Source organism: Bos indicus x Bos taurus, chromosome 16 (assembly GCF_003369695.1).
Source record: "Bos indicus x Bos taurus breed Angus x Brahman F1 hybrid chromosome 16, Bos_hybrid_MaternalHap_v2.0, whole genome shotgun sequence".
Lineage (NCBI taxonomy): Eukaryota > Metazoa > Chordata > Mammalia > Artiodactyla > Bovidae > Bos > Bos indicus x Bos taurus.
Window position 1 is genome coordinate 69,884,937 of NC_040091.1, and position 25,455 is coordinate 69,910,391.

Consider the following 25,455-nt stretch of genomic DNA (forward strand, 5'->3'; position numbering starts at 1 on the left):
GGGTTCTTTACCAGTGGTGCCACCTAGGAAGCTGGCTTGTGCACGGTAAGTATTAATACTTGCTAAGCGGGTTCAGTTCTCTACTCTCTGGGAACTTGTCTTCACCGTTTCTTATCTCTGCTCCAATTCACTTTCTACACGGCGGCCAGAATGATCTATTGAAGCCAAAATGCAGCACATCTCATTCTTTTACTTAGGTTTTCAGTGTCTCTCACTTCTCCAGGACTTAGTCCAAATCCCTCCCAAAGTCTACCATGATTCAGCCCCTGCTCACCATCCTCTGTACTGTCTCATCTCCCCCACACGCTGACCCACAGCTGATCCATGATAACTTGGTTTTTTGTGGCTGCACAGCTTGCAGGATCTTAGTTCCCCAACCAGGAATTGAACCAGCACCCTTGGCAGCGAAAGCACAGAGTCCTAACCCCCGGACCGCCAGGGAATTCCCGACCCGTGACATTTTTGCAGGATATACCCTGAGACCATAAAGAATCCACAGATCTATGCCCACTGCCCTCAGCACATGTATTCCCCCAGAATATGAGGTCAAATATAACTGAAAATCTTAAATGACCTTTAGACTACATCTGACTCATTGGAAAAGACTCAGATGCTTGGAAAGATTAAAGGCAAAAGGAGAAGTGGGGAGCAGAGGATGAGATGATTATAGTATCACCGACTCAACGGACATGAATTTGAGCAAACTCTGGGAGACAGTGGAGGACAGAGGAGCCTGGTGGGCTACAGTCCATAAGGACTTAGTGACTGAACAACAACAAACACATTTCAAAGCTGAGACCAAAGTGACCTACGAAACTTTCAAAAAGAAACCACTACACCCACTGTACACGACCTCATGTCCCTATTTCAGTACAACTTTTTTGGCTTCCTGCAGGTCAGCCTTATAGCACAAGGGATTTAAACCTGGCAGAGATCTTTTGGGTCTCCCAAGAATCATGAGTGGTAAGGATGCTACGGACTTTCTCGCTTTCACACAGGCCACACCCTGACTGGAAGAGCCTCAGTGCCTGGTTGTGATACCTTCCCTGACCTTCCTCAGTGTGGGTGAAGTCCCCGCATCCCCTGCAAGAGCTCCCAGCGCACTTGGCGCTTATTCGCCCAGCACTGTGTGTGTGTGTTTGTATCTTACGAGGGCAGGAGCTGTACTTTGCATCCTGGGCCTCCCACAGGCCGAGCACACAGAAGTGTCTGGTTAATGCTTGCTCAAAGGATGAACCTTACGTTGTGAGGATACATCTTACGCTTAAAAGGACTGCACTCGACAGAGAAAGACAAACACTGGATATCACTCACTTACATGTGGAATCCAAAAACCACAACATACCTGTATACATAACAAAAAAGAAGCCAGACTCACAGGTACAGAGAAGAAACTAGTAGATACCAGTAGGGGGAAGGGACAACATAGGGATGGGAAGTGGGGAGGAACAAGCTGTCGGGTGTAAGACCAGCTCAAGAATGTACTGTACAGCACTGGGAATGGAGCCAATATTCTGGAATAACTGTAAATGGAAAGTAGCCTTTAAAATTATATTAAAATTTTTCAAATTAAAGTAATTTTTTTAAAAAAAGGACTGCACAGGGTATAGGGCTAATCCAGGTACCCTTAAAAAGAAGAAGTCTTGTCGTCTGACCTCAATTTAATCACAGATGGCTCCTCTCTATAAAAATGGTTACCTGCTTTCTCTTCACTTTATCACGTGAGGTTAACTGGCAGTAAGGGAGTGAAATCACATCCTTCTGGGTCCTCTTACATAAATCCTTCCCTGCTTTCTGGGGCGAGTTCTCTGGGGCTGGAACAAGGGCACTCCTCAGTTAAGTCAGTGTAACAAACACTACTTCCTATCCCAGCCAGACTGCTAGGTAGGGCTGTGGAGTCAAGGATGAAGTACACAGCTCTTCCCTGAAAGTCTGACAGAGAGACAGACTCAACATGGACACAACACGGGGGCTTCCCTGGTGGAGCAGTGGCTAAGACTCCATGCTTCTCCTTCCAGGGGCAAGGGTTTGATCCCCAGCTGGGGAAGATCCCCATGCTACACGGTGTGGCCGGGGGCGGGGGGGACACAATACCGTCAGCACGGCAGTTCCTCAAGCACATTAAACACAGAACTACCGTCTGACCCCGCAACTGTACTTGGGGTACGCACCCAAGGGAACCAAAAGCGAGGGCTCCAACAGATACTCGCGCACCAACGTCACAGCAGCGCTCTTCACAAGAGCCCAAAGTGGGGATAACCAAAGCTCTACTCAAGCTGTGAACGGATCAACGATGTGCGGTATGTACATACGACGGAATAGCTCAGCCTTAAAAAGGAAGGACATTCTAGCATACGCTACAACAGGAAAGAAACTTGAGGAAATTAGTGTATGTGAAATAAACCAGTCAGAAAAGGACAAATACTGTATGATTCAACTTTATGAGGTATCTGGAGGAGTCGAACTCTAATAGAGACATAAAGTAGGATGGTGGTTGTTAGGGGACAGGGGACCCTGTTTAATGGGCTTAGCATTTCAGTTGGGAAGAGCCGGTGGTGGGGATGCACAGCGGTGATGGCCGTATAACAGCGTGAATGTCCTCCACGCTACTGAACGGTAAAGTTAAAAATGGTAAATGTAAACCAGTCCATCCTAAAGGAAATCAGTCCTGAATATTCACCGGAAGGACTGATGCTGAAGCTGAAGCTCCAATACTTTGGCCACCTGTTGGGAAGGGCTGACATATTAGAAAAGACCCTGATGCTGGGAAAGACTGAGGGCAGGAGGAGAAGGGGACGACAGAGGATGAGGTGGTTGGATGGCATCACCGACTCAATGAACATGAGCTTGAGCAAGCTCTGGGAGTTGGTGATGGACAGGGAAGCCTGGCCTGCCGCAGTCCATGAGGTCGCAAAGAGTCAGACAGGACTGAGCGACTGAACTGAAGTTATGAATATGTCACTACAATGCTTAGAAACCCTGCATTTGCAATATATATGTCAAGTCATTACGGTGTACATCTTAAACTTACACAGTGCTCTAAGTCAATTTTATCTCAGTAAAACTGAAAAAACCCACCCCAATGTGATCCGTGCTGAGAGAGAGGAATCCCAGCCACCTCAGGGAGAGCAGAGAAGGGGCCTCGGTGTGACCACACCAGGATTCCTACAGGACAAGCAGAATCAGTCAAGGGGAGGAGAGAGTGGGGAGTGACCGGAGGGACCACTAGCCCATCCTGTGACGAGTCATCACTCACTCAGAATTGCTCCATCACTCCGGCAATCAATGGGACCTGGAGTCTCTGTGAACCGAGAGGGAGGGGACTAGAAGGTGTGGATGAGGACTGGGAAGTAGCCTGAGCTTTAATTGGGAAGAGAGCAGCAGTGCCCCCAGCCCAGGGAGGTTCGGCCCAGCACCCAGCCTGCTGGGGCGATGCCTACCCTGCCTCTGGTAATACAGCTATTACTGGAGAAACCCTAGCACTTGAGCTCCAGTATTAAGCCCCACCAGGGCCAATGGGGCCCCCCCAAAGAAGTGCCATGATCCCCAAGGCTCTCTCTCTCCAGCACGATCACAAAACCAAGATCAAAAGAAGTGGCCTTTCACGAATGAATCCTGAACTCCGCGCTCACGTCAAACAAGAGAAAATAAGGACAAGCTGACGGACACAGGGTTCCAACGCTCACGGCTCACGTCAAACAAGGACAAGCTGATGGACACAGAGTTCCAAGAAGCAGCCGAGTCGACCTGTTTCAGAGTTGTCAACGCACCCCTCGTCCTCCAGGACCTGCGGAAGGACCTGTGGGAGGCAGACGGATGACCCGAGTTCGCCCTTGGCTGTGCCCGGGAGGAAAGCAGGCCACAGGGATGCTGACGGAGCAAAGACAAAGAGGCTGTCACTTTTAGAATCCAGCTCTGTGTCTCTTGTCTATGCAGGAGTCAAATTTCCCTGAGTTCGGCAGTATTTCTCCACCCTCCCTCCACTTCTCCGAAATGACATAACGGTAAGAACAAAAGAGGGCCAGAACAGGCTGCCTCTGATCCGGACAGGCCTGGGGCTGGCCACAGGTACAGCCCCCCAACCCCGAGGGTTTAAGCAACTCCAGGAACCTAAGCTAATTTCCACTTGGACTGATGCAACTGCAAGGCGACAAGACTGCCGCGTACAGGACTGTCGTGTGACGCCAGGTGACCTCCGTCCAGGGGCCCCGCGACCTCCACCAGCAGAGGGTCTGGAGGCAGCTGGCGCCCATGGCGAGGGGCTCCTTCACCCACCACCAGCAAATCTCCGACAACTGTTCGCCCATTAAACTTAGAGGAGGCTCTGCCCAAGAGCTGTGTGGACTCCTGCCTCAAAAGGGTGGGGCCTGGAGCCATCTGCTGTTCCCCACCCCCCACCCCTGCCTGCCTGCTGGGCTCCCAGACGTGTCCATCTCCCGGGTGGGGAGCAGCGGGGAGGTATGACTTGCAGGGGTGGGCAAGGGCCTCCACGAGACTCAAGTTCCCAATCTTCAGGCGCGAGCCTGGGCACCTGTGGACAGTCGTGTTTCAGATCCGGCCAGACAGCGGTCTGCAGACGAGAGGGGCAAAGTTCCTTTCCCCGTGAAGATGTCCAGGGGGTCCAGGAAAACGGACCAGACCCGTCCCCAGTCCTAAGCCTCCCGCTGACTTCTGAGTCTCCTCTCTCTCCTGGTTTCCTTTCCACTCCTCTTAACTGCCCTCCTCAGTCTCTGTCACGGCTCCTTGTGTCCAACTAGAGCAGAAAACCCTGGGATGTCATCCTTGAAACCACGGCCACCCCTAACGCCCACCGCCCGCAAGTTTCTATTTCCAGCGAGGACCCTCCTCCTGAGCGCCACAGTCTAATACATGACCCGATGCCCCACAGGCACCTCCAATTCAACATGTCCAAATCGGAACTCACCTCCCCGTAACTCTGACCCTCCTCTGTCAGTCCTCCCCGTGGACGGTGGCATTACTATCCCATCACTCAATTTGCCAAACCAGAAATGCAGAGTCATGGCCTCTCTCCTCTAGCTCCGCACATATGAGTCCCCGCGTGGGGCTGAGGACACGTCCAACTCCCCTCCTCGACCTTCACGGCTACGTCTGAGTTCAGGTCTGCGCCCGAGTCTCTCACCTTCCTTCAGCCCATCTTCCACAGATGGTCGACTCATCCAGAAACCTGTACTCGTGGACTTCCTTCTGCATCAACGCCGGCTAATTCTCAGTCCCTGAGATCTTCTGAAACTGTCCCCTCAAAGCCATCCCCATGGCCAAGATCACAGTTCAAGCACCGCCATCCCCCTAAGGGAACAGCTCCCTGAGGGAACGGCTCCTCACTGGCGTCGCAGATGCAGTCTCACCTTCCCCGGCTGCCCTTCTGTCTGCCCCAAGAACTGTCTCTCTGGAGTGCATGCTCATCGTGTCCTGTCTCTGCTCCAGAGATTTCGGCAGGGCTGCTCACTGTCTTTGGAAAAAGTCACCCTTCTCAGCACGGCACTCAAGGACCTACTGTCCTAACCTGGGGCCACCTCTCGAGCTCATGTCTGGCTGTGTTCCCTTGGCCAGTTCACCCAAGCCGTCCGTCCCGGGATGGGGAATTTCTCTGCTTTTCTACCAGATCACGTTCTACTGCTGCCACCACTAAGAAGTCAAGGGTCATCACGGTTATTCTGGATCGTATTTCCCCTCCGGCTGAGGAGCCAGGCGCCTAGTGGAAAACGGAATGGAAAGTGTGAAGCGTCCAGACCCTGGTTTCAGCCTTATGTCCTGTAGGGTCAGGACACTGCCACCAGGCAGTCCGCATGGTGGACTGCCCCTCCACAGTCCATGCTAAGAATCTTCCTGCAGATGGGTTTGAGTAATCCCATGGGCATGTCCTTCCTGTTGCAATGCCAGGTAAATGCAAAAAAATAATGACACACGCTCTCGCTAGTCCCCCCGAAGCTAGACTTCTCCTCGCAACTAATGCGGTCTGGCCTGGGAGCCAGCCTCGAAGCAGGCTTCAGCTCACAGGTTACACTGAAGATGGCCGAGCAGCCGAGCTCTGATTTGGTTCAAGTCCAGATGGTGAAAGTTCAAGAGAAGCACCAGCGGAGTTTGACAGTTTCCTCCACGCAGATGACCAGCATCATCTCTGAGGACCTAGGATGTGAAAGGCACAACCAGCCCAGAGTGATGCTACCATCTACAGAGCACATTTAAACTCACATCCCTTAAAGGATACATGCCCAGGATGACAGCTTCAAGGCATTTGATAGGCAGGGACTCCCGAGTCATTTCTTTCGCTGTTTCCATTAACCTGTAGGGTAGAGCACAAGGAAGGATCTCAGGTTCCTTTAATTATGCGGTTGGTCTGTGTGTCAGCCCACAAGTCTCCACGCTAGGCCCAGCATGCAGGAATACAGAGGGAAAGGGGAGAAATGGCCTTGCAGGAGGATGGAAAAGTACTTGGCAGAACTAAAATTCCTAAATTCTCCACTCCTCTCTCCAAGAGGTAGTTTTGGGAGGTTGTGTGCATGCATGCTAAGTCACTTCAGTCATGTCCGACTCTTTGCGATCCCAAGGACTGTAACCCACCAGGCTCCTCTCTCCGTCCATGGGGATTCTCCAGGCAAGAATACTGGAGTGGGTTGCCATACCCTCTTTCAGGGGATCTTCCCAAACCAGGGATTGAACCCGGGTCTCCTGCATTGGTAGGTGGGTTCTTTACCACCAGCGCCACCTGGGAAACCCTTTGTGAGGTTAGTGCCCCTAATCCACAGTACCCTCCCACTAACCCAGGACAAGGGATGTTACAAGGAAGCAAGTAAAAAAGGCCACATAAAACAAATTTCATACGCCTCCCCCATCCCTGAGTTAGTCTCCACCACTGAGCTTGGCTGTCCAGAGTGGCTGAGACCTCAGTCTCACCTGGTCCTGGGGCAGCCCCACCCTCACCCCTTATGGGCCAGAATGTTTGAGCACTGGGATCAAGGACCAAGAGTGGGAGAGAAAGATGACAGCTCTTAGAAGCACAGTCTCCTGGTCCATAGACCATGCACCACTTACCCACTCAGTGGTCTCATCTTCCTAATTTCAAAGAACTGGGTCCCTGTATGATTGTATCTGTGTGAAGTATGTAAAGGGAAAGTGACAGAAAACTCCAACGGTCCCAGTAATCCCACAGAGGAAGCTATGTTTGATGTCTCGAAGGGATGAGGGAGTTGGGGCTTTCTAGGTGTCCAGTAGCCAGAATATCACCAACAGCATCTTCCTCCTCACTGACCTGCCCTGGAGGCCCCAAAGCACCCTGGAACTTCAGACTAGCTCTTTTCAATATTCTCTGTATTTTGTTGACTACATGTCTTAATTCATCTACTAAACTACAATCTCTTTGAGAGTTGGGACTGTTTCTCTACCATCTTTGTATCACCCTAAAGCATGGCACAAGTCCAACATATTCCAGTTAACAAAACGTATTAAATATGAGGGATAAGTGAATGGCTGGGTGGACGGATGGATGGATAAGTGGGTGGATGCAAGGAAGGCAAGAAGAATGGGGTTGACAGAAGAGTGGTTAGGTGGGACTTGCCTGGATATTCTTAGATCCAACATGCCACAACCAAAGACCCTGTGGCCAAAACTAAGAACAGGCACAGACAAATAAATCATAAAATAAATACTAAAAACCAGAAGACAGGATAGGTGGATGGATGAATGAAAGGTTGGCTGGCTGGCTGCAGACAGAAGGGTAGGTTCATGGCTGGATGGCTGGATGGATGGAAGGGTGAGGCATGGAGGCCAGGTAGATGGCAGCAGAGTTTCTCAAGAGCAAACTGACTGCAGCAGAGTTTTCTGGGGAGACATCTCTTCCATGTCCCGTCTGACTGACACTGGCATGGATTATTAAATCTGAGGAGACTGACACCATTACCCCCACAGGGGTTTAGCTGGTTGCCCACAAGGTTTCAGAGACCTGCAAGCCCACATGAGCTCATTCGGAAGGGGACCAGAGATTCTCTGATAGCAGGCTCTCTTGATACTGGATCTTGATTTTTTCTGAACCTAAAGAAAAGTTACTTTCTGTTTCTCTTTTTCGCCTCCAACAAAATCCTACAGGAAAAGTGCGTATTGGGAAGGTGCCAATGAAGCCTGAACCTGTAGCCCAGGAGTGGAGTATGAGGTTAGACGCGTGCCCCTACAATGGTACAGGCAGCTGCAGAGGGAAGCAATGATCACCTCAAGGCATTGCACACCCTCCTAAGAAGGGCTGGGATTCCTGTCTTGGCAAAGACGTGCTTGGCCCCTAGGACACGAGCGTGTTTAACAACCTCCTGGAGAGTCTGTGATAAGCAGGTTCTGGGCTCCACCTCTGGCGATTCTGATTTCAGGCCATGGTCTTGGCCCTGGATGTTATTCAGTCACCCCATCTGGGACTGATGAGGGGTTGGGGGAGGCAGGGGATGATTTTAAGAGGCTCAACTGTTGGGAAATTACCAGCATGAGCCATAAGAATAACCCATAACAATAAAGGCCCGCTCAGCTTTTAAAAATACAATATACAAAACCCTGAAGGTAATAGGAAAATAAAGGGCTCCACAGTCTCGTTGTAAAATGGTTTTTCACTTTACCAAAGATTTCATTCAAACAGTGAGATTCCTGGTATATTTAAAGTGTTAGTCGCTTAGCCGTGTCCAACTCTTTGCGACCCCATGGACTGGAACCCGCCGGGCTCCTCTGTCCATGGAATTCTCCAGGCCAGAATACTGGAGCGGGTTGCTGTTCCTTTCTCCAGGGGATCTTCCTGACCCAGGGATCAACCAGGGTTTCCTGCATTGCAGGTAGATTCTTTACCTTCTGGGCTTCCCTGGTGGTTCAGACGGTGGTTCATTCTTCTGCAGGAGACCTGGGAGGAGACCGGGGTTCGATCCCTGGGTTGGGAAGATCCCCTGGAGAAAGGAACAGCAACCCACTCCAGTATTCTGGCCTGGAGAATCCATGGAGTATAAAGTTCATGGGGTCGCAAAGAGCTGGACATGACTGAACAACTTTCACTTTTCACTTTCTTTACCTTTCTTTAGCCACCAGGGAAGAATGTAAAAGTAGAATGCAACAGGCAAAAGTTCTATTTATATGCCGAGATTTCTCTCCGTGCTTATATCTAGTTTATACATCTAGTGCATAGAGTGAGACCAATCTATAATAAAAAAATAATTAAGAAAAATTTACCTGACCATCCTTTCTCAGTCCCTTACAGTTATCAGCCCTGAAAATGGGCTGGGGAGGAGAACCTCCAGTAAACGGCTGCTTTCAGAGACAGAGAGACCTCACCCTCAGAAGGCTGCACCCCACACAACAGAGCTCAGGACTACAGATTTCATGTCCCAGAATCCTGTGCGAGGCCAGCACCCCTGTTGGCCAAGGCTGTGAGGCTGACAGAAGGGAAGGCAGGATTCACCCTTTTGCATCCCCAGCTGAGAACCTGCACAGTCAGGGCTGGCCCCAAGTGGTCCCCATACCCTAGCACCAGTCCTTGCGTCCAGGACAAAGCACTAGGAAGGCCCGTGGAACTGCAAAATAAAAGGCTGGTCAGAGGGTAGAACAGGGAGGACACTCCAATGGCAAGGTGACCCAGAACCTGATCCCGGCAGCACGGGGCATGTTTTCGCTTCTCTGGCCCTCTCTGCAGTCACCGATCCAGGTCAGCGACCATCACAACGGGTCAGCGAAGAGAAAAATGAAAAAGCAGATCCTTCAGGACTGAGAGTGTGCTGCAGGGTTTATGGGAGAAAGAGCAGTTATATGTAAAGCACATGCAAACGTGCCCCCACAATGCATTTCTCCCCAGGCTTATCCTCTTTAATCTCCAGCCAGATGATCCTTGTGAAGACCCTCTCCTAAGTAGAAGGGACCTGCTTAGTGGCTCAGTCGTGTCTGACTCTTTGTGACCCCAAGGACTGTGGCCCACCATGCTCCTCTGTTCATGGGATTTCCCAGGCAAGAATACTGGAGTGGGTTGCCATTTCCTCCTCCGGAGGACCTTCCCAACTCAGGGATCAAATCCAAGTGTCCTGTGTCTCCTGCATTGCAGGCAGATTCTTTACCTGTCAGGGAAGCCCCAAGTAGAAGTGGGGTGGGCAATTCTAAGTTCTAATTTCCATCACCTTCTGGAATGTTCTGTGAGGAGTCAGTCACATCCAGGAAGGCTCAGCTCTTGGGGCTCCAGGTGGACTCTGACAAGAGTTTATGCTTTTGGGCCAAAGGGAGCTCCCCACGCGAGTTCCCAATTCGGTGATCAGCACTGAATCAGACGGCCTTCCCTGGGCTTGGGCTGTCAGCCTGAGCCTTGGAGGCTGGTGCTATCTTCTAATCCCTAATATTACTTTAGGATTCTACTGGGAAAATAACACACAGGGAGTTCACAGTCTGTGAAGGAACTGAGAGGGGTCACCCAACCAAGGGGCCGTTCTCATCTGCTAGCACCCTTCCCTTCAGGGCAAACACATAAGTCCACAGGACAGCTTCTTGCCCGTAGCAGAGAGGGGAGGCCTCTTGCGGGGCAGGCGGGACATGTGTGCAGTGCCCCGTGAAATCCTCTCTGCTAAGCTCTCTGTCTTTAGGGAGGAAGGACAGAGGTGAGCCGAGGCCTGACCTCATGGACCATGTGCTGGGGGCCAGGATAGCGGCAGGGAGCCCAACACTGGCTGAGCCAAGATGCTCCCTGACTCACTCAGGCAGACAGCCCCTCCCTCTCATTGACATTGTTCTCAGCCCGGCTCCCATCTGACCCCTATCCCGGATAAAGCACCAGCCGCGGCAAGGGGACCATCTGACCCGCCCCCTTGGTTCTTACACCACAGCTCACGCAGGTGCTCAGAACTGATCTAATCCTGACTGCAGACACTCCTTAGATCAGAGGAGAAAAGAGAGCCACGGCTGGCTGGTCTGTACCCAGCTGGGAACCACAAGGCAACTTGGCTCTTCTTCAAACTCACGCCAAGTGGAGGGGACCCCAGCCCAGAGCCACACTCACTCATGCAGAGCAAGAGTACCAGGTGCGAAAGGCAGCACCGGATGGGCTTCTTGCTGATGATGCGTGGTCAGCATCAGGCCAAAAAGAGAGAGGAAAGAAAAGGAAGCAGAAGACTAGAGGGAAGAGAGAAAAGGAAGCTGGCATTGGAAGAAAGATGGAAGGAGCCAAGGATGACTGAGAGGGAGGAGGGAGAGAGAAGGAGGAGCAGTGCCCGCCCCTGGCCGCCCCTTGCCGGCTGCCCCACACCCTGCTTAAAGGGAGAGGGTCTGAGCTTAAAGGGAGAGGGTCTGAGCATCACAGCGATGGCCCTCCAGTGTCACCCCTAGGCTCTCACATCACGGCGTCCCTCCGTCCCTGGCCTCATCAACCTCACACCGCATTTGCTGACCATCTGCGAACAGACAGGCCATCAGACTTGCGATCACCATGCCCATCCCCTTGGCTGGGTCGTCTCCTCTGACCCCGGTCGGAAGGATACTGTAGTGTCTTCATGTAGTTCTGGATCGCCTGGAGCCAGTCTGGGATCGTCATTGACAGCCTGTAGTTTGGAACCTGGGGTATTGAAGGCTGCAGAGAAATAGAGAGAGATGGTCGTATCAAGGAGATGCTGTGGGGCCCAGTGCCTCAGAGTGGACCAAGGGTCAGGACCACTGCAGAGCTGCTCCCAAGCTCAGCTGGCCACCCTGCCCCGGGCACCCATTCAACTGGTGCCTCCAGGATAAGGTCTCCCCAGACCAGTCAGTCCCCTGCCGACGTCCTCTGTGTTCCCTTGGCACACAGCCTGCCCTGGGTCGTCGCAAGGGCTCCCTACGGCTCTCTGCGTGTTGCATGAACACGGCCCGTCTCCCCGCGGGAGCCTCCGCTCTTCTTGAGGCCAAGGGCTATGCCCTGTAGTGTCCCACCCTCCCCTCCCAGGCAGGGTGTTTCAAGGTGCTCCATTAATCCTCACACTTCGACTGCACGACGACACTTTTCTGCGTGGCTGGGGTAACCTGTGTTCTTCGCCAGGGCACCTCTGAATACATGATGGTGCCCCAAAGGGAGGCAACATGGCTCTGCACCTAGCGTTTCTCCCCCACACCACCCCCTGCACTGCCTGTGGCACCCCTTCCCTGAATCTAGCCCCGAGCGGATTCGTAAGGATGCCCCTCTTGTCTCAACTCTTCCCAGGAAAGGGCATCCCTTCCAACTCAGGAGCCGTCTTACCTTTTGACCCCTCCTGGCGGCCAGTCTCCCCTGCACTTCCTAATCTGCCTCTAGGTCAACACTGAGTGTCTGAAGGTCTTACCCTCCGCCGGGAAGAGAAGGGAGCAAAAGCACCCAGGACAGGCAAGTGGGAGGTAAGTGCCTCTTCTTAGGAACTTAGAGCTGAGACGGCGCTCAGCTCTGAGCCACCCCGCCGACCAGGCCAAGACTGAAAATAAGCAAGTGCTTCTAATCCAGTCACTCCTGGGAAGAAAGGGGGCAGTTTCTCCTTTACTTTCCTTCTAACCTTGGCCTCTGGTGGGGAGACGCAGGGACAGGGCCTGCCAGCCCATGCGGGCTGGCAGCTCCGGCAGGAGGGAGAGGAGGCCTGCGTCGCTTAGGGAGGAGCAGAAGGGGCCACAGGTCAGATTAGTTCCACTCTCGAAGAAAACAGGGAAAGGGAGACCCTGGGGACGGAGTGCTTAGCTGATAGAGGGGAAGCCACTGGTGAAATAGAGGGGAAGCCACTGGTGAAGAGACTTGGGGGCAGAGCTGGACAGCCTGTGGGCACCAAAGCCAGACACGGCCCACGAAGGTCCCTGGTTCTGCCCCCAGCTCTGCAGGCTCAGGCCCTACATCCAAGCTGGAGGGCGCAGGGCCTCTGGGCCTGAAGCAGGAGGTTCTTCGAACTTCTACACCTTCCATTGCTTTTATTTAAAACAGAATTAGCCACACATCCTATTTCACAGCCAAGGTGCAATGTGTGTGTGTGTGTGTGAGAGAGAGAGAGAGAGAAAAAGAAAATGTGAGACTGGGAGTGCACACGCTCACACAGCTGTTCTGCAAACATTTTGCTTACAACATATCAACTCAAATCACATTCCTGTCATGGAGAGTCATTTTTGGGAGCAAAATGTTCCCATCTGAACATTTGTTTACATGGTCCTCCCCACAACCCCCTGGGGGTCAAAATACGAAGCGTGTCCTTGTGTTTCTGCCCTAGCAAACACGGGGAAGCTTGTCCCTGGTTTTTTTTTTTTTTTGCAGTAACATCCACAGATCTACCCACACCCGGAATTCTGTGTAAGAAGGTGCCAGAGCTTTCATACAAAAGTGAGGAAGCAGGGGAGACGCGGACAACCATTTCTGTTGCGCCTCCTGTGTTTTGAGCTCTGGGCCAGGTACAAAGCGGGAGGTGGGACAGGCACCAAAAGGGCAGTGGCAGGGTTCATGAAGCCACGGGCAGAAAGCGGGGTTGGTACCTAGTTAGTAGAAAAGCTGGCAAGCACGGGAAAACGCCCCACAGAGTCACCAGCCACCTGAGGGATCCCCAGAGGGACGTCCCTTGCCCAAAGCCCTGAGGAAGCCAGAGCCACTTGGTTCTGAGTCAGCTTTTGGGGCTGACCACCAAGTGATTTCAATGCCCCCAAGCCCGATGGAGCCCGCAAGGGCCGGATGCCGGGGGTGGGAGTCAGGGGGCAGCTGGTCTTCAGAATAGCAAGCCCAGTGGCGCCCAAGGGCTTTTCAAAACAGCTGCCCGCTTACCTCAGCCCCAGCTGAGAGCGAGTGCAGGAGCCTCGGCCACATTCTCCAAACCCCAGCTGGGGACTGCCGAGGGGATGAGGTCATCTGGCTGCAGCCCACCCTGCCGTCTGGGACAGCTGGCGGGGGGCTCAGGCTGGGTCAGCCTCCGGCCGCCCATGCCCCCACAGGCCAACGGACGGCAAACCAGGCAGGCTCCTTGCAGGGTAATTATGAGTCCCTGCTTTCTCACCTAACTGCTGTGGACCCTGGGCAAGCTGCCCCCACCTCTAAGCCTCCAGGTCCCTCTTGATAAAATAAGAAAGAATACCATCTACTTCAGACCTTCCAGGCTGGCGGTGAGGATTATATGACCTAATGTAAAAAGCAGGCAACTTGGGGCTCGGCGCGTGGGGCTCTTTAAGTGTTAGCTGTCCTAATCATTATTCATCAACGGTGTGTTTTCAGGGGTCTGGACGGGGGGGTGAGGAGTCTGAATGGTGTCCACTTTTCAGGAACTGGATAACAGATTCAGCAGAGTTTGAGCCCCTGGAGGCTCAACTCAGGAGCATCACAGAGATGCCTTCTCAGCCTGAAGGAAGAGAATGAAAACGTCCATATCCCCCTGTGGATACGTGGGGGCCATGCGTTACTGTCCATAATTCATGAAGAGTTCACACTTCGAAGAAGTTAATAAAACTCTCTGGGCTTTCATGAAGAGAAAATGGCCCCAGGGACTTCCCTGGGGGTCCAGTGGCTAAGACTCTGTGCCCCCAAGGCAGGGGGCCTGGGTTCCATCCCTGGTCAGGGAACTAGATATCACATGCCACAATTAAAGAGCCAGCAAGCGCCAACAAAAGACTGAAGATCCCAAGTGCCACAGTTAAGGCCTGGTGCAGCCTAAATAAATACGTGAATATTTTTAAAAAGAAAGAGATTCTGTAAAACAATTATCCTTCAATAAAAAAATAAATTAAAAAAAATAGTCTCTTTAAAGTATATGGTCAGGAAGGTAATATAGGTAAGCTTACAATAAAAACAGGCACATTTGTATTTGCAAAAAAAGAAAATGGCCCTGATGGACACCCAAGTGTCCATCAACAGATAATGGGTGAACACAATGCACTACACAGGCCACGCATTCCTACGCAGCCTTAAAAGGAAGGGACATTCTGACACTTGATATATAAGCCAGAACTTCAAAGACATGATGCTAAGTGGAATAATCCAGTCACAAAAGGACAAATACCGAATGATCTCTCTTATATGAGGTTACTATGGCTGTCGAATTCATAGAGCCAAGGAGTAATAGAAGTGTGGTTGCCAGGGGCTGAGGGAGGGAAAAATAAGAACTCAGTGTTTAATGGGTACAGAGTTTTAGCCGAGGAAGAAGAAAAACTTCTGTAGATGGAAGGTGGTAGCGGTTGTACAACAATGTGAACCTACTTACAGTGTAAATTACATGAGTTAATATCCTTCATTCGTGAAGTTAATTGTAAGTACATGTGAACTTACATGTAACTAATGTAAGTAATTCATGTACTTAATTGTAAGTACAATGTGAACTGTACACTTAAAATGGTAAATAATATGTTCCCACAATTTTTTAAATGACCATGAAAAGACAGTTCACAAAGAAATGCAAATAGTGAATAAATATTTTTTAAATGTTCCAGTGCACAATTTAAGAATGAAAAATTAAAGCCACTGCAGAATATCATTTTTTGCCTCTCCAATAAAGAGAGATATCTTGAAGTGTGGATACCCAGTCCTGGTAGGATGCTCTCCTGTGGCATCATGGGAAAATTAACTGGTACAGCCTTTTCATGAAAAGCCCGGGGAACGCTCCTTTTTCTTCTCATCCTTGACTGGGGTCCTGAGAGTCTCTCCTGTTATTTTCCTGCCCCAATTCACCCAAGACTTCAACCTAGATTTATCCTGTCCCTGTCAAGTCCCTCCTGCCAACTGCATCCAAGTTTCTCAAGCCACATCCCAGCTGAAGAAGGCTGAATCTAGAGGGCACAAATCTAAACCACCCCCTCTAAGAGCTCCTACCACCGTAGGCACTGTGCCTACAGTCAGGGGGTGGGGGAAGGGGGGTGGACAGGAAGACCGTTGTTCAAGAAGAAAAAGGAAACAAACCACAGGCCAGCTTTTGCAGACAGGCTCTCTTTCACTCCATCCTTGCCAAACGCAATGACCTGTCAGAAGCATCCAAGGAGCAAAGATGTGGACAGACACCAGTATGTATCATCCCCATACATCACCATGTGGCGAGAAGGAGGAGCCAGGAAAGGAGCGAGGAGGCAGCGAGAGCCCCGGGCACCACGAGTCTTTGACAAGAAAGTACAGAGAGAAAGCACAGCCTTTTGCCATCCCTGCCCTGGCAATATACCATACACTGTGCAGGTTCCAGGCAGAAGAATCTTCTCTGGCAAGCTGGAGGGGAGCACGGAACACCACTCTTGAGCCCAGGCTGGGCCCCAGAAATCTGCTGATGGTAACCTGGTATGAAGGTCAGGGGTCACATCCTCAGGCTGAGCAGGAAGTGGGGACTGATGGTTTGGAACGCAGGACAGGGGAGAAAGTGAGCTGCCCATGTGTGCCAGCAGGCGACAGGAGGAGCCCTGACTGCAGCAAAGCCTGGCTCCACAGCCCTCACCCTTCTTCACTCAGGCCAAGCGGAGTCCACTAAATGTGAATTATGTCACAATTTGGGATCAACGTGAGGATGAGTTACAAAAACGTGGCGTCTGCAAGAAACGGCTTGATGTTTCCCGCTGAATCCATCTGCTTGTCTGCCCCAGGAGAGTTGGGCTCCAGGCAGTCAAGAAGCAGGAGGTGCTGACTCCTAGTTGGCTCAGCTGATTTTTTCTGAGCCAGCCATCTTCTCTGCTTCTCCTTCCCAACCTTGATTATCAGCCAACTAACTCGTGCTGCTTTCTTGCACTACCCCTAAAAAACCCTGGCTTTCACCTAGTCAGCTGGAACTTCAGAGCCAGTAACCAGTAGGGCAGAGGCCCACAGTCACACATTTAGAAGGAGGATCGCAGAGCAGGAGACACCTGTCCCCCCCTTCCCCAGTGGGGGCACCTGGATCTCTGGACAGAACTTACTAACAGAATGCCTGTGGTCAAAGGAAGTGTCATTCAGTCCTCCTTTTAGGTCTTTGACACTTTACCCTGCTCACTTCTTTTCTTAATCCATATTCCATATTCAATTGTCAAAAAAAAAAAAAAAGGTTTGTTGTTTAGTCACTAAGTCATGTCTGACTCTTTTACAACCCCATGGACTGTAGCCTGCCAGGCTCCTCAAGGGATTTCCCAGGCAAGAATACTAGAGAATGTTGCCACTTCCTTCCCTAGAGGATCTTCCCAACTCAGGGATCGAACCCACAGCTCCTGCATTGGCAGGCGGGTTATTTACTGCTGAGCCAACTGGGAAGCCCACCAAAAGGTTAATCTCCCTGAAACTCTCCAACTTTTCTACCACCACTCCCCCCTACCCCCTGCTTCTGTACAAATTCCTCAGCAAGACATGGATTTGATTAAAAGAGAAAAGGACTTGGCCCCAGAGGAGAAACTCTGCTGAGCTGAGTGCAGGTATAGCCTTCGAATCAGAGGTTCCTGGAAGCGGGAGTTTTCGAAGCTATTCCCTCAGCTCAGTGCTCTGTGGTGACCTAAATGGGAAGGAAATCTGAAAAGGGGATATATGTATACATGTAGCTGATTTACAACACAACATTGTCAAGAAACTATATGCCAATACAAATTTTTAAAAAAGAAAAAGCTGTTCCCATCCCAGGGCCTGTGCAGAGTCAGAGTTTGGGGGATGTCAGAACCAGGAGAAAGGGGATGCTACAGCGGGGCTGAGGATGGAGAAGCAAGCATCATGATACAACGTAGGAGAGAAAAGTGAAGTTCTTTATTTAGATTCAAAAAGCCGATGCCCACGTTCAGGCTGGGGTTGTCCTGGCTTGGCAGAAGCCCTCATATGACCTTAGTATTACTGTGAAAGTACAATATGATATGGCCACTATATTAAAACAAAAAGAAAAGAAAAGAAAGAACAGTCTTTTTTAAGAACCCAGAATTCAGCCTCAATAATGGAAGTATCAAAGTACAGGTCTCCGGATGTAGTGGTGTACGTTCTAAGCTGCTCAGACAACATTCAGCATATTGTGTTTCATATTGTGCTTGCTTTCCGGGACTGACTGATGACAAAGTAGCAACTGTCCTAGAAAGAGGACAAGGAAAGTGAGTTGATCTGGGAACTATGATACATAAAAAAGAAAAGATGAAAGGAACTACCTGTGGACAAAGACGATTAAAGGAAGATGCAGAATAGTCCAGTGTCCCTCTGTTATTGCACACATCACCGGAAACCTGAAGATTAACGGGTCATAACCCCATAGGATTTGAGACTTGGAAAGAACTTTACACCCTACCTGATCTAATCCCATTTTACAGATGAGAAAACGAAGGTGGGAGATTTTTAAATGAGTGATCTAGGTCACGAAGCTAGAGGTAGCACAACCAGGACTAGGATTCAGTAGCTTGATTTTTGACTCCAAGTCCTTCCCTCACTCCAAGAGAACCATCTCATAACATTCAAGGGAGCTGTGAGTAGCATAGGAAGGCCATGTGTGCTCCCCTTTGCTTCTTGACCAGAAGAACTGTTGATGACACGTAACTGGGGAGGAAGGGTGGGGACGGACTTCTGTTCCCAGTTTAAGAGTTCCCTAGTAAGCAAAATCTGGCCAGGCCTGGAAGCTGCTCTGTGAGGTAGCGAGCCCTCCAATCCCAGGAAGTCTTCAAAAAAAGGGAGGGTTTTTGCTGAGAGGCAGGGATTAATCTCTACCAACGCTGACATTCTCTGATTCCTATAGAGAAAGGGGGTCCCCACGCACAATGTCAGGAGAAGGATGAAGTCACAGTTAGAAGCAGGGTGGGTGCTGAGGGTGCTAAATGAGAAAGCCTCACTTAAGTAAGGACCAACTCTGAAGTCAGAACTGTACATCGGTACCAGAGTTGTTTTCAGGTTCTGAGTCCTCCAGAAGGACTCAGCAAGGGTAATTACAGCTGACACGAAAGCAGGCAAGATTCTCTTTGAGCAAAATGAAAGATCTCCTTGACCAGCAGGGTAATAAAACACTGTAACCAACTGCCACAGGAAGCTGAGAGGCTCTGCCACTTTCCCCAAGGGCACACACAGCTTTCTGGCCTGCAGGCTCAGAGGCTCAAGTAACCAGATGCTCCAGGTTGGGGACTCGACCAGATGGCTTTCCAGGTCTCGGGCCTGGCATTCCTAGACCTGCCCAGGAATCTTTTCAGCCATACCAGAGTCCCCAGGGTGCACGGGAAACCATCTGCCATGCTACATCCCCCAGGCTCTGCGTCATTCCTCCTTGAGTTTGCATTCTGATGTTTCACATAGAGACCCCTGCACATGTCCCTCCATTTTATTAACATTATCCTTGGCCACCAAATTCAACTGGCTCACTGGCTTCTCTCCAAGGTAGAAACAGTTTCATTCCTAAGTCTCTTTCTCTATCCTGTGAGATTCATTCATCATGGGTACTGGAAAGTCCCTTTTAAGTCATGGTTAAAACACTTTTTTCTTTTTTCTCAGAGCCCAGATAAGCTGGGAAAAGAAAGGGTTGACTCTTTTGCAAGTTTCAGAGGTGAAAGTCATTGTCATTTAAAAAAAAAAATTGGCAAAAAGTCTAGGAATGATTCACGATGAGAAGTCTGACTGGTTGGTTGTAAATTCATTCACAGTCTAATACATCATTTTCGAGGGGAACACAGAGGAGGACCAAGAGACTCCAGAGAGGGTGAGAGGGGCTCGATGCCTAGGGAGTCTATGCATTCTTGGCACACTGGTGCTACCTGGTGGCTTCAGTTTTCGCTGAAGGAGGATGTACAGAGGGTAAGTAAATAACAGAATTTGGCTCCAGATTCAAAGAAGCCTTGGCACAAGTCGACCACACAGTCCCAGGACAGTAACCCCTCTTCCTTTTCTCTCGCATTGCTAAGACATCCAAGACAAACATCTCCATTAAGCAAAGGGGGTGGGAGCCGGCGGGAAGAATTAGGCGGGGAAGGGAGTTTGCAGCAGGACCAGGAAAATGGAAATTGCCTCTATTCGCTACGCTACGTACAGGTAAAATGGTCCCATCCCTGCCCAGCCCACCCCTCCTTCGGAGCTACTAACCTTTGCCAAGAAGGTGGCGTTCCTGATGGCGCCCACCATCTCTCCCCCCTTGGGGTGCACTTTGGCCACGTGCAGCCACATGCGCTCCCAGGTGTGGCTGTCGATGGGGAAGCCGCTCTTGTTAACGTGAAACAGCACCCCGCCGTCTTTGTCCTCCTCCTCCGAGCCCCCGCTGGTAGCGAGGCTCACGGGCCGCGCGTGGCTGCTCCGGGACCGGGTGCCTTTGGCGCCTTTGGGGTGGGGGCGGCGGTGAGTGTCGGCCGCGGAGCCGGTCATGATGGGGCCGGGGCGGGGGACGCGGAGGGCTGCGCAGGGGGCGTGTGCTCGCGGGCGCAGCGCGGGGATCAGCGCCCGGCAGGGGCGGCCTTCTCCATGCCTCTCGCTGCGGCAGGACGCACCAAGGGGGAGCGGCGGCCGGAGCTCTGCTTACGGGCCGTGCCTGAAATCAGTGAGAGACAGCACACACCACGGTTAAGTGGACACCCAGAGGGACCACGGAGGGGGCCGTGGCCAAGGCAGTGGGGCTTTGCTGGATCCCCACTTCACTGTCCGCTCCGCACTGCGCGCGGACAGAGCCCACCCCCAGCCAGGGAATTGCACACCAGCTTCCAGCCCTGGAATTACCTAGCAAGGCGACTTGGATATTGCCACAAAGCTTCACACCCACCTAAACCATGAGAGGGAAATACAAGGAGCGTGGAGGCTGCGGAGTGGACGGGGAAGGAAGAAGAAGAAAGACACGCCGCAGGAAGGAACCGGAGGTCCCCGCAAGGCTCCGCACGTTCCTGGGTCGCCAAATGTGCCCGAGAGCTGAGCCAGAACGTGCCGGCACGTGAGCGCCCGGGGCTGCCGCGAGGGCGCAAGCGTTAGCCTCGGCTTGCAAAGACCGCCGCGTTTCTTCCAGGAAGCCCTCCCGAAGCCGGGAGCGCTAGGGGCGGCCCCCGGCCCCCGGCTGCAGGGGCAGTGGCTCCACCCGCCTGCTTCCCCGAGTTCCAGCGCCGGGCACCCCGGGCGGGGCGGGGGACTGGCTGCAGGCGGGGCGCGGGAAAGGGCGCACAGCAGCTCCGGAACCTTACCTCCGGACAGTCGGCCTCATGGCTGCGGAGCCTCTCCGGGCGGCGGGGAAGGCGGGGGCTGCTTCTGGGCCTGGGCCTGGGCTTGGGGGTGCTGCGGCCGTCGTCTCATTCCATGTCCCATTCTCGAATGTTATTCTGTGACAGATAACCGAGTCACCCGGGCAGCCGCCGATGTTCTGACTGCGTCCATTGGCCGCCGCAACAAAGAGGGGCGGGGCCCGAGCGCGGGACTCTCACAACCCGGGGCTCCGCCGCGCTCTGATTGGCTCCGGAGGCTCCTGGGCGGGAGCGAAGAGGAGGAGGGGGCCCCGGGCGGCCGCGCGAAATGCGATCGCCGTCTTGTCCTGGGACCCCCGCGGGGGCGGGAGCGTGGGTCCCTGGGACTTAGGACAGAGTTTCCCCAACGGTCGTGGTACTGCGGGGGTTGCAACTGTGGGAAGCAGAGGAAAAGTAAAGCCACCCAAGAAGTGACCCTGAGAGTAAAGCCACCCAAGAAGTGACCCCGAGGTAGACGAGGGCTTGTGGTAAGACACATTCCCTGAGGAACACTGGACACACTCACCTGCCGCTACCAAGCGGTGATGGGTGGTTCAGGCAGGGCTGTTCACATAATTCGTAATGTGGGGTTAAAAAAAAGTGTGTGTGTGTATATACACACACACACTTTTTTTTAACCCCACATTACGAATTACCCAAAACCCACTAGGTGACAGAGCCATAGACCCTCTGACATTATTGTTGTTCAGTCGCTCAATCGTGTCCGACTCTTTGTGACCCCGTGGACTGCAGCACACCAGGCTTCCCTGTCCATCACCAACTCCAGGACTTTGCTCAAATGCATGTCCATCGAGTCGGTGATGCCATCCAACTATCTCATCTTCTGTCCCCTTCTCCTTTTGCCTCAGTCTTTCCCAGGATCAGGATCTTTTCCAACGAATCGGCTTTTCGCATCAGGTGATCGAAGTATTGGAGCTTCAGCTTCAGCATCTTTCCTTGTGAGACATTAGTCCAGAGAGACTAATAAAGTCCCTTTACACCCAAGATAATATGCGAGGGAGTGGTCATCGAGGTTCACATTGTTGTCACAGCTACTGATTTAGGAGAGGAGGGAGAGATGCTTCAGAGCCAGGGTGAAGTGGAGGCTCTCCCACACTCTCCAGGCAAAGACCTTTGTCTTAAAGACATCTTCTTTTTAAAAAGAAGAGCAAGGTGAGAGGGGAAGAGCACCAGAGTCCTCACCTGAGGGCTAGCCCTAAGGCCAGGTTTATCAGTTGGCTAAGCTGTGTGACCCAGGACAAGCCATTGCCTGTTTTGTGCCTTGGCCTCTATCTGAGAAGAGCAGATCGCTCACTCTCCAAGGTCTGTTCTGGCTCTAAGATTCTATGATCCTCTGACTTCCTCGCTTATGGAGACTTCAGAACTTGGCTGTAAAGCCTTTCTCTTTAAACTCCAGGCCAGCCTGCCAGCTTTGAGGAGTTAAAGCAGCTGTGACAGCAATGCTAGGTTAACCTCAAATTAAAAATGCAGTCATCTGCAGACATAGAGAATAGACTTATTGCCGGGGCGGGGGAATGGAGAGAGTAGCATGGAAACATATACACTGCTGTATGTAAAATAGATAGGCAGTGGGAATTTACTCTACGACTTGGGGAACTCAAACCTGGGCTCTGTGACAACCTAGAGGGGTGGGATGGGGTGGGAGGTGGGAGGGTGGGAGGTGGGAGGGAGATTCAAGAGAGAAAGGACATGTATACTTATGGCTGATTCATGTTGACATAAGGCCGAATCCAACACAACACTGTAAAACAATTATCCTTCAATTAAAATAGATAATTTTTTTTAAATGAAGAAGAAAAAGAAGCAATCATCTAAAACCACTGATGACAGATCTGTTTCTGGATGCTACGGGTTAGTCGCTCCTGTGGAACTGGAACTCCGCTTTCAGAGAACGGTGTGGTGAGGGGTGGGTGCTGGAGTGTAGCTCCTGGCTCAGAAGAAAGGTGAGGTAGAGACCTGGATTCCTAACCAGTCCTGCAGCATCACCGACAGAGCCCAGGCCCTGGACTTTATAGATTCCACAGTGAGAGTAACTCAGGTCCAGATAGAGGAAATGGACCTAATAATAACATTCAGGAAATTATCTGAGTAATTCAAGTACAAGCACATCTGGAAAAAATAGGGAATGGAAAGAGAGTTATCCTCTCAATACATAATTGCCTTGGTTTTCATTTCCTGATTAGGAGAAAACATGCCTCAGAAGAATGAGCTGTATTCTCACCTCAAACAGCCTTCCTCCCTTTTCTCACTCTCTTTCAGATCCGTCTCTTTCTCCTCACTTCCCCTGGGGTTTCAAGTCCAGGAGACTAGGGTTTCAAGATGCAGATCTGTATGCAGAGTAGAGAATATGGCCTCACAAGCCCTCAGGAGAAAAGGGAGCTTCCTAAGCTCAAGTGATCAGACCCGTTAGTGAACATCACAGAGTGTCTGGCAAGTGTCCTTGGCATCAATCTCCAGTGTCCCCACTCAGGCCAAATTCAAACAACTACAAGGTCCATGTCAACCCAGGGCCTGGATCCTGCTTCACCCGGATCAAGATCCTAGGGACCAGAGAGGGTCATCGATCATCTTCCTGGCCTAGGCACCTCAGGACTCCCCCACAGTTGAAGGAAACGCTTTTGTTTTTCATCTCCAGTATTCCTACTATCCATCCTCCATCCCAGGGGATGGGTGCAGTGGGGAGTCAAGTGAAACGGTCTAAGAAGACAGCTATGAGATTTGGTTAATTTTCCAAAGAGGTGGTAAAACAGCTTCTGATGTGAGCTGCGCTGTCCCGCTGAAAGGACTGGAGGTCAGAAGGGCCCTTTTGTTCAGAATCCTTTTGCATCTGAGAACTGTACTCATTGTGTGGACCAGCCGACTCTGTTCTCCATTTCTTTGTGTATTTCGTGTTATATAACACTCAAGTGAACCCAGGCCAGACAGATTATGGGTTTTAGGGGGGTTTTTTTGTTTGTTTGTTTTTAATTTTTTAATTGAAGTATAGTTGATTTACAATGTTGTGTTAGTTTCAGGTGTACAGAAAAGTGATTAAGCTATATATATATTCTTTTATATATAATATACTTTTATTTATAATATATGTATTTTTCAGATTCTTTTGCCGTATAGGTTGTTACAAAATACTGAGTATAGTTCCTTATGCTATACAGTAGGTCCTTGTTGGTTATCTCTTTTATATATAGTACTCTGCTGTGTTTAGTCACTCAGTCATGTCTGACTCTTTGCAACACTGTGGACTATAGCCCACCAGCCTCCTCTGTCCATGGAATTTTACAGGTAAGAATATTGGGGTGGGTTGCCATGCCCTCCTCCAGGGGATCTTCCCAACCTAGGGATCGAACCCAGGTCTCCTGCATTGCAGGAGGATTCTTTACTGTCTGAACCATCAAGGAAACCTAAGAATACTGAACTGGGTAGCCTATCCTGCTCCAGAGGATCTTCCTGACCCAGGAATCAAACCAGGGTCTCCTGCATTGCAGGCGGATTCTTTACTAGCTGAGCTACCAGGGAAGCCCATGTATAGTACCGTATATATGTTAATCCCAAACGGCTAATTTATCGCCTCCTTTCCTCCTTTGGCAGCCAGGGCTCAGGTGGTTAGTAAGAGTGACATAGCCACATATGCACACAGTGGGGCAAGGCCAACTTGACACATGATGACCAGCTGCTCAACCTCTGAGAGCATAGTCCTATTTGTTCACCAGCATAACAACTGGCATAGCAGAGACATGTAGTAGTTTTAATTTATGGTTTGGAACCATAAAAACTGAGTTCAAATGGTATCTTCTTTTCAAGTGCCAGTTGCTAGGGTCTCTAAGATAAATAAGACAAAATCCTAACCTGATGATGATACGTCTAGCTCCACCACCTGTTGATATTTATAGCCTCTTGATGGATGTATGAGATGCATTTTATGAGCCTAATCACACTGGCTAGATGTTGCCTTTTTTCCTGCCTCCACAGCTCCCTTCACAGCCAGCCAAATCTGTGCAGTTCAGCCATCTGGGATAGACAGTCGCTTGCCCATCAGGTCCCCCTTGGCTGCTGCTGTACAGCCAGGCTGGCTGACCGCGTGTCTGGAGTCTCTGAGCCGTCTACTACTTCTGCATCAGATGAAATGTCACACTGAAGGATGTGGCTTTTAAGCAGTCCTCAATGGGGAATCTAAGGGAATTAATTCCCTCTGGGGAACATTTTGGGGCTTCCCAGATGGTGCTAGTGGTAAAGAACCTGCCCGCCAACGCAGGAGACATAAGAGACACGGTTCGATCCCTTGGTTGGGAAGATTCCCCTGGAGAAGAAAATTGCAACCCACTCCAGTGTTCCTACCTGGAGGATCCCCATGGACAGAGTAGCCTGGCGGGTTGCAGTCCATGGAGT

The 25,455-nt window shown here is 51.1% G+C and overlaps 1 protein-coding gene across 1 annotated transcript in view; it reads right to left on the reverse strand.

Moving 5' to 3' along the window:
* VASH2 (vasohibin 2) overlaps positions 1-21,225 on the reverse strand; it is a 41,068-nt gene extending 19,843 nt beyond the window's left edge. The window contains exons 1-5 of the mRNA XM_027565636.1: positions 21,016-21,225; positions 19,940-20,378; positions 11,496-11,584; positions 7,054-7,110; positions 6,230-6,304 (exon numbers count right to left, since the gene is read on the reverse strand). Coding sequence (XP_027421437.1) covers positions 6,230-6,304; positions 7,054-7,110; positions 11,496-11,584; positions 19,940-20,215 — 497 coding nt within the window. The 5' untranslated portion in view covers positions 20,216-20,378; positions 21,016-21,225. The remainder of the gene's footprint in view (positions 1-6,229; positions 6,305-7,053; positions 7,111-11,495; positions 11,585-19,939; positions 20,379-21,015) is intronic.
* Positions 21,226-25,455: the final 4,230 nt, after the last annotated feature.